The 13,294-nt window shown below is 41.4% G+C and overlaps 1 protein-coding gene across 1 annotated transcript in view; it reads right to left on the minus strand.

Annotated features, from left to right (window-relative positions):
- LOC138018717 (uncharacterized) overlaps window positions 1-12,528 on the minus strand; it is a 69,505-nt gene extending 56,977 nt beyond the window's left edge. The window contains exons 1-3 of the mRNA XM_068865402.1: window positions 12,196-12,528; window positions 10,499-10,588; window positions 3,188-3,265 (exon numbers count right to left, since the gene is read on the minus strand). Coding sequence (XP_068721503.1) covers window positions 3,188-3,265; window positions 10,499-10,588; window positions 12,196-12,502 — 475 coding nt within the window. The 5' untranslated portion in view covers window positions 12,503-12,528. The remainder of the gene's footprint in view (window positions 1-3,187; window positions 3,266-10,498; window positions 10,589-12,195) is intronic.
- Between the last annotated feature and the right edge of the window lie 766 nt (window positions 12,529-13,294).

The raw sequence follows: 13,294 nt of genomic DNA on the forward strand, positions 1-13,294 counted from the left end.
GGATTTGGTGCTGTGGTTCGACTTGATTTTGTGAACAGATGAAACTGTTGATGGTGGATTCCATAAGCCGTGGAGGATACTTCAATTTCAGGAACATTGACCTCAGGTTGTTACATTCGTCAGCAAAAAGATCACGAGAAGATGAAAGACAATGTGCGCAAATTAACATTGTTTTCAAGAGTGAGTGTTTATACTTATTGTCAACGTGACTTTGATAGTGCAGTAAGAGGCCTTTGTTGGTTGTTTTTCTGTGGACGCATGTTGCCAGTTGACTTCCTTTTATTTCAATTTTCATTCCAACGAAGAGTAGCTTATTTTTGGTTGTTACTTCCATCGTGAAGCTAATGGAAGGGTGGCATTCATTCAATGTTGTCAACAAGGCTTCAGCAGATGGAATATCGGGAACCGAGGGTAAGGTATCATCCACGTATCTTCTGTAGAAGGAAGGCAATTTGTTTCCGCTTTCTAGCTTCTCTTCAATGGAGCACATGAAAACATTCGCCCTATTAAAAGGAGGGCCTAAGGGAGAGCCCATGGCAACTCAGTCAATTTGTTCATAGAGATGTCCGTTGAACTGAAAGAGTTGATATTTTGTAGCAACCGTCAATAATTCAACAAGATCATCCTGGGTGATGTTTAACTGATGCGTTTCGTTGAACCAGTTCTGGGCAAAGGCTTTGTAATAACGAAAATCTGGATAGTTTCTTCCAAGGAGACACCTGTGAATAATGCAGAAACATCGTACGATACAAAGATATCATTCTCGTTGACTTGAAACAGTTGGATTTCTTGAGCAAACTCAAAGATATATGAAATTGTGTATTGACGTTAGTTGAGAAGGGCTTCAACTTCTCATCCAGCCATTTCGCTTGGGCATAGTTGTACATTGTAAGTCCCTGTGGCAGAAAGGATTGGTCACAAGGCCAGATGCTCTTTGTGTGCTTTTTAAGGCAGTCCATAGAGATGAGCTACATGTAATCTGGTTCCTTTCGGACACAGTAAATCAGCAATGTGTTTAGGAAGAATTCTGCAGACTACCGATTCAAGGTGTTTTTCTTTTTCCAGTAGAGGATGGTAATGCTGTTTGTTGTTAGGAATATTATGGAGTGAGTGAGCAGCTCTCCCAAATTGACAGACAGCATGTGACATTGGGCACAATCATTTGTAAGAGATGGTTTCCAATTGTTTGTTGACAAGAATTTTATCTTCCTCAACATAGCTAGTTGAGACAAGAATGATTTGGATGATTTTTCAGTTTGATGGTCCCAAGAAAATTTATTGTCTATGAGCAATCCCAGCGATTGCACTACTTTAGAAAGATTAATGACAAGATTTCCACAACGTACTTGTTGTAAAGGACCAATAATTTCTAGATATTATCACAGTCTCAAATTTCTTTGTGTGTATAGTGAGTCTATATTTAATTCACATCATAGACAAATATCAGCAAGAAGGACATTCAGTACCGGTAGTTGAAGAATATTGTCAGTTAATTGTATCGCACATAGGTGGAGTTCATCTGTAGAAACATTGTTAGCGAGATTGTAAACATAAATCGAAAACAGTCGTGGCCCTAAAAGAGATCCCGATGGGTCACTCCATAGGACATGAAATTGAGTTTAGGCTAAATACCTCATTTACTATTTAGCAACAGCAATAAATTCCCATAAAAACCGCAGGATTGAAGTTTACAACTTAAAACTTCATGATCTACAGACTACTGAATCAAACGCCTTACGAAAGTCGATAAAGATAACCCCTACATGTATGACTTTCCCGTCATCAATATTTAACTTCCAAGTTTCAGTCAAATATAACAAAAGAGACTCAGTAGATAATCTCTCTTATACATGTACATGTAACCCCACTGATTTATGCAAAGTACTTTTTCCTAGTGAGAATCTATATTTATTTATCACATATCACTGACTCCATGATTTTGCTGGGAATACACAGAAGAGTTAGTGGCCTGTAATTTGAGCAATCACCCCTGGTGCCCCCTTTCCACAGAAACTTAACTTTAACTTTTCCAATCTTCCTTTGAGAGGGATAGAGACCTGCCTCATAACATTGCCTACTCAAATTAGCAATACAGGGACTAAATTCCTCAGCGACCAACTTCATCTCTCTAGCCGAAAAATTGTGTGCCCCTTGAGCCTTCTTCACATTGATCTGCTTGAATTTAGTTTCAAAGGCTTTTTCTCTTTGCATGATATCACCTATTGAAGCTGTAATTCTATGGAAGGTAGGATCAATTTGAATTACCACAGCTATAAAGGCAAGTACATTACCAGTAATTGTTGAAAAAAAGGTATTGAAAACATCAGCCTTAGAGTATGGTACAGCTATAAATCTCTTCAGTTCTTGATCTTCTCGAAAACCAAAAGTTCAACTGTTTCTGTCTGGAGGCAACGTGAGTCTTGGTGAATATAATACTTACATGTACTGTTATAATGTTCATTGTCGATCGCAAGACTGTCCTCACCAACGGAGCCAGTCTTGATTCCTAAGGCTGGTAGGGAATTTTTCTAGTCTCCTATTAAGCTCACTGATGGCAAAATAATTTTACTGGCTTTGCAGCAAAAGTGTTGTTGAATTTGCAAAGTTCAGCATGAACCACCGAAGCAATCTGGAAATGTAATACCGGTATGTAATATGAGCGACTAATGCCAAACCCCAATGGCAAGTTTACCAAGACATCTTTCCTGGAGATAAAAGCCTTTATCGCCATTTTCTGTTGAGGGAAAAGCTTAAAGAGACCCCAAATACAAGGCAAACTTTCTCCAAAGCACCGTCAACATCTACATCAAGATTTCTGGCATCTTCCGACATGTTGTTTTCACCTGAAGCACATTCATCATGAATTCCTTACATTTGTGAAAGTGTAACATTCCCTGTTCTTGGTGGAAATGAGACAATCTGTATGATGTCAGGAACAAGCTTTCGTACGAAGTAAATCAGACAAGGAAGGGAGTAGAGTGTGTGACACGAGCGACCTGGACCGTCTGAGAATCAGGCTACATATGACCAGACATTCCAGCCAACTTCATACATGTAGCTGTGAGTCATTTTTTAAATAATGTTTTTAACATCCACAAAAAGCTCACTCACCAATCAAATGTTTAATTTACCATCTACTGTGGTCCAATACTATTGTCATTAATTTTTTTTATGATTATTAATTTACCAAATGTGTGATTCCTAGCATCATGGAAGGGAAGAGTCTTCTCTGGTTTATCACCTATGCCATCATGCTCCATATCATCTGCAGAAGGAAGAGCCATTGTAAAAATCAACATTATTCATGGTCATTGTTGTTGATAACATATATTTTATCATTATCAGTAAAACTCAATAAGTGATACACTATCTCGTCACGACACCTTACTAAGGACTGGAGGATTCTGAATAACAATAACTACATGTAAACCTCGGGGTTACCCAAGAAAGGGAGAGGATGATCAATCTTCCATTTGACCATTAAAAGAGCTTTCAACACAGTGATGCCCGGCTTTAACTTTTTAAAAGAAATCTTGTTATCTGCCTGTAAAGTTTTGTATGGCTGCATGTATTTTCAGATTCACAAATACATGTACATGTCATTGCATCCATTATGAGAGCCAGGTAAGAGTAACCTTTCTCACAAAATAAAACGACTGCCAGTGTTTCTCCTGCAGGGCTCTCAAGTTGATTTGTTGCCAAAGAGTGCCCAGAGATTAATTATGGCATAGCCGTCTGTTGTGATGCCAAAGGCATGCTTGCCCAGAAAATTTTGAAAATTTGAAGTAGCAAAGACGTGTTTTCCTTTAATCTAAACGAAAATGTGACCCTTCAAAAGTAACTATTTTGTTCCCACTGAGATTTTTCTTTTCAGTGGACTAATATCAACTCTTTTTAACATTCTGACTTGCCATTGGCTTATCTGGAAGATAAGGAATGGAATGTTGAAATACATGTAATGCTGAGTTCATAACGCTGAAAAACAGGACTTTCTTCTACAAGCTATCACTCTTGTCATTGATCCTCCTTGTTATAGTTCCAAGTAGCTTTCTTGGCACTGGTCAACAAATCTGCAGGTGGTTCAAAAGACGACTCTTTGTTGGCCATTTTGATAATCAGCAGAGAAGCCTGTGAACCATCTACTTGGAGAGAGGGTCAGAATGCCACTTTGTTACCTTTGTAAGAGAACAAACTCTCTCTTCACCAGCATTTGAATGTGGTAGAATAAGAACTGTTTTGGCCACGTTACTTACACTGTATTGTACCAAATTTATGGCTTCCATTTCCTAGAAACCATTTCCTAGCATTTCCTAGATACCATTTGCTAGCATCAATCTAGCTTCAATGATGACAATTAAATACATGTATCCCCAGTTCACATCCATGCGAAAATTGCATGATGATTTCTCCTCATTTCCTCGCTTGCAAGCTTTATTTCAGCTTCAGCCCAGACTTGGGGATATCTTCATTACGTAGAAGCTGATACATTACAAACTCTTCTTGAAGAAAGTGGGTATCCCTTGCATCAGTTGGCAGAACTGTGGAGTACTTCTTCAGAAAGAATTCTACATCCTCAAAAGAGGCATTGTCTCTCTGAAAGAAGTCCACAAATCTAGCATGGATAAGTGTATCATCTTGCAAGGGGAGCTCATTGATAGAAGTCACACACTGCTTGATAGAGCCGATTTTCTTCTTTTCATCTCACACCGTCATTGACGACATTTGCCAATCAGACAAAGTGAGGAAAAATGTACCTGCTAGTGAACCGCAGCCAATTCACAGAGAAAGTATCCACATAGTTACATAATTCATTGTTATTTCTATCACTGTCACACAACCACTCTTTTGAAATATCTGGCCATTATAATATGTATTCTACAAAATTAATTAGCTTTGCTACGGTTGGACTAGCATAAACAGCTCACTTGCCAATAACTGTATTTATATATACAATTGTACTCAACAAATATCTTGTTTCTGAATTGGCGAATGGCGAATGCATAAATTGGTTTATAGAGTGCAATCCAGGTTATACATACATACATACAATACATACATACATACTCAATTGACCCGCTCCCCATAGGGGGCTTTTCAGGGCCAATGAAACACAACGAAACAACGGAACAGAACAACAACAACTGTTAAGAATCCCAACTGGCCGGAGGCAAACCAGTTGGCTATTTACAAGTTATAGAATGCAATATGGAAGTTGCTATGGAAACACTGGGAAGTGCCAAATCGTTGAACACCAAAGTGAAAAAAAATGGCTGACAGTCAGTTTGCTTTGTCAAACCAAAAACATCGTTGGGCAACTTAAAGAAAATGCAAAAAACAAAAACACATTGAAAGCTACACACGACCTGGTTGAAACTGTCTGGTTGGTGCGCAATAAAAGACAATATACACACAACTTGGGCGTAAACGAGGGGCAGGGAATGTACTGGCAAGGCGCGGATAATACCCACCGCCGGTATGGACCACACGGATGAGGGGCCTCGGCAACTAGCCCGAGGGGGTGCCTCATGCCTGTATTGCAAGGCGGGCATAGTTGCTGGCATAATGTCCTGGGGCCAAGTTACCCCCAGTCCAGCAGAGTAACAATATGCCCCCTCCCTAACGGGGCTTCAGCACAGGGCTGAAGGGGTGCCGCAGGCAGCAATTTCCCCCCCCAAAACGCCGAGATAAACGAGGAGTGCCCTGTGCGAAGCCCATTTAGTGGTTTTGCTCCCAATTTGACAGGGAGAAAAAATGACCCCATCTCCACGGAGTTGCAATAGCGAAAAGCAAACATTGCCTGCCCCAAAGGTGAAAGTAGAGAACCGACGAGTGGAGATAGGGGTCGAAAGTACGACAGGGGTCATAAAAAAGTACGAAATGAGCAAAAAAAAAAAAAAAAAAAAAAAAAAAAAAAAAAAGCCAATGGGCATCGCATAGAGACTGGAGGGGATAGGACCCTCACACAAAAAATTAACTGGAGGGGATAGGACCCTCGCACTAGACATTTGAATGGAGGGGATAGGACCCTCGCACAAAAAATTTGACTGGAGGGGGATAGACCCTCGCACTAAACATTTGAGACTGGAGGGGATAGGACCCTCGCACTAAACATTTGACTGGAGGGGATAGGACCCTAGGACCCTCGCCTCCACAAAAAAAACATTCGACTGGAGGGGATAGGACCCTCGCACAAAACATTAGACTGGAGGGGATAGGACCCTCACACAAAATATTCAACTGGAGGGGAAAGGACCCTCGCACAACACATTTGGCTGGAGGTGATAGGACCCTCGTGCAAAACATTTCCGTCAAAATAGTGATTTCCAATAGTACTACATGAACTTGAGAGGGCAGAAAGCCCAAGGAAAGAGAATGTCACAGAAAGCCCTCAAGTGCCGAATGGGCCTTTGTCGTTTTTTGTTTTAAAGGAGAAACATGGCATTAAGCTTAGGAAAGTGCTTTCAACCATGTGATGGATGGAAGGTGACTGAAAAGTGGATGAAAGGCAAACGTATCGAGGAGAAATGAGGGTGGGGGGGAGTGCAAACGCACACAGCAGGCTTCCAGGGGGATGCCAACATGATTGCTGTACCCATAGGTGAAAACACTATAGGTTCAGGACGATACAGGAAAATGTGAATAAAGTTATCCAAGGAACTGTCATAGATCATTACTGATTGTTAGAAAAATCCAAGTTTCAATGAGATACTCAAGTGCTTTCAAGGATTCCAGAGGGTTGTTAGCAGGAGGAGTAAGAGGCCAATGACTGAGGAACCTGACATATTGTTTCCTTTGGAGTCCTGATGTAAGCTTGGTATGTGTTAGGATTCCAGCGAGCCAGAATTTGAAGAGCCAGTTGAAAATGCCAGGGATTCTGCCGGTTGTAGCGGCGCCAATAGTGAAGCTGTGAGAGGCAGAGGAGGAGCTGTCATTGTCACAGAGGTTTAAGGGAGACCATAAGTTGTTGGTGTGTGAAGTCTGGGTGAGATATGGTCCACAGGAGAAGCTGAAGAGTAGCTGGCCAGGGTCTTGAGTTGCAGTTTTGAGCATATAATCTTGCAGGGCAGACGATGCATAAAGGTCTGAGTTTGACCTTGCAAAACTGAGCCTGGCTGTCTCCCAGAAAGGGTCAGTTTTGGACTTTTAAATTGCAGTGTCAAATGAAGTAGGGTGAAGGATGTTGGGATGGAAAGAAATGTCTGTTCTAGCAAGGTGGCACTGAGGGTCGAAATTGCCATTTCAGGCAAATTCACTGCTTCTTAAGAAGCCAAAAAATGAAAGGGTAAATGCAGCCCATAACGTAAAGGAGTCAACATGTGGTAGACTTAAAGGTTGTAACTTAGTATACTTAGATGCTATGGAGAACTGATGAGGTGATCAGGTGGCAAGCCTTCTTGCATTCCCATGGGAGAGCTTGATCCCCCTCAAACTTTTGTGAAGGACTGGCATCGCCAGAATGTCCAGGAGACAGCCAGACTCAATGTGAAGGTTGTCAAGTGCTGCCAGATAAACATAAAACGTGCCGTAGGAGCCTGTATTGCACAGATGAGTAACAAAAGGGGTCAGGGTGAACTTGTGAGCAGGTCGAACAGGGAGGGGGATATGGAAAGCTGATTAAAAATGAAGGGGCACTCCGTAGGCCAAGGGGAAGGGCTGTGTAGAGGTAGTAGTGGTTTTTTCCGGGCCATTCCCTGGAGCTCCCTCAGTGGTGAATGGGGATTATTCTGGAGGCAGGTTACGGGGTCTGAAATTGCACCTTCCTGGTTGCTAATTCGACTAAAAAACTGAGTACTGGCGACCAGGATTTCACAACTGGTCGCCATTGTTAAGGTCAGATCTGTTTGCCAACAGGTGTCTTACTTTGTATCGTGAGACTGTTTTGAAATAGAAATGAAGGAGTTTTTGCATTAACAACCTCCATAACGTCGCAAGCCATTGTTTCTCATAACATATGTATTGCAGGGGGAAAAACGACTCAGTAAAGAGATTCAAGGACTGGTGTGAGGAATGTACCACTATGGCGGCTTGTGTTCGACAGGGTGTGACTAGTGTTTCCGTAGCTGAAATTTTCGACAAACTAGGGGGCAAATAGATTTCATTATTACATGTACATTCGTGGTCGGATACATTATTTTTCTCTCCAAAATGTGTACTTTTGAAAGTGAAAAGATAATGCTTGACACATACACAAGACCATGCGGTCATTGCTTTCTGGTATCCATAAAACAGGTCAAAATGTACAAGTTAATTTGGACCCTGGGTTAGATGTCTGTTTTAGAGGGGGAGGTTTGTGGCTGTTTTCCTACGAAAGTCAACATCATAGGAAGGCCATGCCAAGCCCGCAACTTCCTTTGGGTAATCGAATGGTCGCTTGATAGGGGAACAGCTCTACCGCCCTTTGGGGAAAAGAAGTGAGAAGTGCAGAACCAGGGGTGGATCCAGAGTAGTTCAAGTGACTTGCAGAAATCGCTCAAATTTCTTCCAAACCTTATTTTTCAGCCCTTTATTGCAGTTCACGAAATCAACTATCCTTCTTGTTTTAATTTTTTTTTTTTTTTTTTTTTTTTTTGAGAAAGATGACAAGAAAATCGCTCCCAATTGATCGACAGATAAACAGCTTACTTCAACAACAAATCAAAACAAATCGCGAAATTCTGAAATCCCTGTTCAAGACAATAATTTTTTGCGAAAGAAACAACATAGCCCTCAGAGGTCCACGAGATGATGATCCACAAAATGCCAGTCTTTCTGGAAACTTTCAGGCACTATTAGAATTTCGAATTGACAGCGGTGATCAAACACTGCAACGTCACTTGAAAACTGCACCCAGAAATGCGACATATTTCTTAAACCCGTCAAAACAAGATGATTACAACTGTGGGTGCTATCATAGTGAATAATTTGTCGCAGGAAATCAGGGAGAGCAATTATTTTTCTATTATGTCTGACGAAGCAGCTGACGTATCAAACAAAGAAAATCTTTCAGTGGTGATCAGATTTCTTGATTCAACCAAAACAGTCAGAGAAGGGTTTGTGGGATTCTACCTTTGTGAGGATGGAACGACAGGAGCAGCTTTCAAAGATTTAATATAGCTGATTTAGGACTATCTATGGATGACTGTCGAGGCCAATGTTATGATGGTGCGGGAAAATGGCATTCGGAGAGCACCAAATTTCAAATTTTCTTGGGGGAGCATGCATGCATGCCCCCAAACCCCCCTAGTTTAGTTGGTGCAAATCGCTCATGAAAAATCCTGGATCCACCCCTGAGAAAACCATACAGAAAATGCCGACAAGAATCGAGCTGGGCTTACTTTTTCGGAGAGGAGGGGGGAACTCTTTGTGGTTTACCGATAAAGGAAATGGAAAGCCCGGGAAGGTCGTTATCTGAAAGGCGCGAGTTTTCTGGCAGCACCGCGACAAACTCAACATACTCACCCTTTAATGTTGCGCGTTTAACTTTGGTTGGAACATGTGCTGATAACGGCGACTGTCCTTGAAAAATGGGGAAGGAATGTTGTTGCTGGCACTGGGATGGTTGAGAAGGCTGGCGATGAAGTCGAAGTCGTCGGTGAGTAGCAAATGGCGGGAGTTTGTCGAGGTTGCACAGATTGAGGCGGAGGCTATTGAGGTTGGAGCAGAAACTGATTTCGCGGTAGATTCCTCGATTTTCGTCCACGATGATGGAAATAAGAGTGGCTAACGTGGTTGGGGACGTGTCTGTGTGTGAAGCTCTTCTTGCTTGGACGCCATCTTGGAATAAAATTTGACCGTTTTGACCGCTGTTTCAAGCAGCGCATCGTCAGGGATGGTGACAATTGCTGGTGGGTCTATATAGGATGAAACTTCCTCAGCAGAGGCACTTGAAGTAAAGGGGGTTCACGGTGGAGCGTGAACGTTTCTCTGCTGGTCAGATGGACGCTTGGTGTACGCGAGCTACAAGATGGTGCGGAAGGAACAACGGTGTGAAGCCGTTCAATAAATTGTTCCCGAGTTCCAGTAATAAATAAAAGGTTTGAGATAGCAAGGGGCGTAAAAAACCGCGTTTGTGAGGTCAGCAAATTCCCCAGCAAAGATTAAATTGCTCAACGGAAAAAACAGAACTAGTTGAGCTTTGGAAATGTCAAACTGAGAGACTTGCATGGCAGGATGAATGAAATAGCCAAATAAGGTAGTCACGTGATGGGAAGTCACGCTCTCCTCCCAGGCGCTGCCCAGTATTTGCTTACCAGCATTAACATCTATTTTATTCTAAATATCATATCACTTGTACAGTACAATTAGCAGTATATTCATCACTGAATCAAGGCTGCTGCCTAAGAAAATTTTAAAGGGGCCCTCAGAGCTAAACGCTGAGAACTTAGGAGCCCAACATATGAAGTGAAGGTGTTGCTGTGAAAAATTAAGGCGCCCAGAGCTATTCTTTGGGAGCCCCAGGCTACCAGGCTCCTGTTAGGCAACAGCCTTGCTGAATGGATGTATCCATTGTCTCACATACCCTGAAGGACTGCATGCCTATTTCCCGTGGATCTCTTCAAAGAGACACTTCCATCAGAAACATTAAATTCCATGGAGGTATGATCATCATCTAAACAGTACGTAAGTCAGAGTAATTATAGTATCATATATCAAGCAAGCACTTTTAGCTTCACTAGGTATACTTTTGAAGGAATATTGGGCCGTAGACTTTCCTTCCAAGACTTACATGTATAATAAGAACAAGTACTGTACAGGTACTTTTAATGTGGAGATACTAAACATACTAAACATGTTGCATATTGCAAAATAATGATGATGATCACAGCCTTCTTTTTTTCAAATTTGTCCACATCTGTTGAAAGCTTAATGCTTAATGCGGGTGTCTCGAAGGTTAGGTTTTCTTACATTTGAAATATTGTTCCACTATTGAAATTGCTTGAAATTTAATCCATTGTTGACCTCCGCCATATTTCTTTAGGAAGCTTAAAAGCCACTTAGTCTTATATGTATCTCCCAACATTCTTAGCATTATGGGATTGGGGAAGTAGACGATACAGCAAACTCAATATAATAGGCCATTTCCGAGTTCATGTCTGCCTTCGCTTCAAAGAAAGTTTCCCTTCATGTGTAAAGTAGAACGAATCACCATCACAAAAACTTTGCACTTGCACTCACTTTGAAGACAAGGCAGACATAAACTCACAAATGGCCTACTAAGGGCACAAACTACATGTAGATTAGTTACAGGATTACCTCAAGGAGGCAAACTCACAAGGGTGCGAAACCACTGGGTTCCGTCGTGAGAAGGACAATTGACTGACATTTTGACAACCCAGAGTCAAACATTTACAGAGCTGTTGACCCTCTACAGATCCACACACAGCAGCTTAAAACTAATTAACAGTCTAATTAAGTGCATTTACATATCATTAAATGATAAGAATAAAATGGTAACATTAAGAACTACGTTTTGTGTTATAAAAGGGTTTCAAAAACAACTAAGAGTAAAATCACAAATTAATAATATCAAAGGAAGTTACATATTAAAGGCTTTGTGAAAAAGGAAAGTCATTTTAAATAGCTCAGTGCCTTTAAAAATCTGGCCTCGGTTGTTCAAAAGGTGGATAACGCTATCCACCGGATAAATCACTATCTAGCGGATAAAGACTAACAAAACTGATTGAGTTATCCAGTGGATAGTGATTTATCCGGCAGATAGCAATATCAACTGAGGCCTGATTATCCCCGACAGCACGTACAGCTGTATACGTATGCATGTCTCATTTTAACCTTCAGCAAGTCACCAGGTATTTGGTGGAATCACAATGAAACTTCACCCTACAGTTAATTAGTTGAAAGCTTTGTGGAACGAGACATTTAACAATAGGAGCTTTGATTATTCAATGATATGGGAATAGTGACCCTGTACATGTATTTTATAGATCTATTATATTACTATTGCGTGTAGCCGAGGCTGCTAATGCTTCTTTTTGGCTACATTTTAACAGAGCCATATCGATATCATTTTGGTTTCCAGATAATACGCCCCAGGAACAATTAGTCCCATTACTGGTGGCTAATCGTCTTGAAATAGGTAGCTAATTGTCCGAGGAGTGAATTTTCTACCGTATTGAATTTCAATACATACAATTTATTTTAAGCGTATGTACAAAGCCACGAGCTACAAAACAAAAATTCTCGACTCGATCGACATACCAACATTGCCAGGTGTATTAGCGTCATCACTCGCAAACTGCTGTACTTTCCTTGCAAGATCATTCCTTCCGATTGTCTCCAACACTTCATTCAAAAGAGATAAATTTTCTCGAGTAATTTTTCCGCATTGCTCCAGCAAATCGAATAACTCGAATCCCGCCGCCACGTCCTCGAGTTTCCCACGCGGAATGAATTCAATTGAAGCGAATTTTAACTTCTTCAAGTCATCACGAGAGAGTTCCGCTGACAAATCAAGAAGGAACTTTCTAAAAGCAAGCACGCAATGTTCGTCTCTTGCAGACGCCATCACATTTCGTGTTAATGAACACAGGAATCCTGGGCTCTATCTCACATCGATCTGAGAGAGAGCACCCTGGGATCGAGCTTATAGAGAAATCGGAATCAGGGCCTTGATCAAAAGCCGATTAACGCTAATCCCAGATTAAAAATTAACCAAGGACATTATTTATACATACATACATACATACATACATACATACATAATCTCTATTTAAACACGATCGTCACGCTCTCTCTCTCTGCGGTGGGAGAGAAGGAGAGCCAGCACGCGTCCCTCTGAATTTTGAATGCCGCCTCCTGATGTCACGCTGAGAGGGCTGTGAAAAATTAGCCAATCAGCGTGCACCCGAGGTAAAAATTGAAAAAACAGTAAGCCACGCGTAGTCGACACCGCGGCAAAATGAGTGCGCAGGCTTGTGCCACGCGCGAGGGACTGGTACCAATTAAATCTCCAATAGAAACAACAGCGCGGCAAAATGGCGGCAATTTAAATTCTCTGTGTTTGTTTTCATTTTGCGATGATAAGGACAACACTGCTTTGATAAGGTTTAAATTTTGAAGAGAGCTTCCTGAAAGACTAATCTTCCGTTTGTCTTTTCAAACCAAAAAACTATAGTTCAAACCAGGAGAATTTTACCTTGCATTCGAGCGCTAGAGCAAAAGGACGAAGTTCGTAATGTTATTAGTCGCGATGGTCTCTGCGTTAGTAAACCTCTTGGGGGAAAACTGTGCACTGAGAAGGAAAACGCCGGGTAAACATCTTTGCAAGGGCAGAATGATAATTCCTTCTGCGAAGATG

This window comes from Montipora capricornis, chromosome 10, assembly GCF_036669925.1.
Source record: "Montipora capricornis isolate CH-2021 chromosome 10, ASM3666992v2, whole genome shotgun sequence".
NCBI classification, from domain to species: domain Eukaryota; kingdom Metazoa; phylum Cnidaria; class Anthozoa; order Scleractinia; family Acroporidae; genus Montipora; species Montipora capricornis.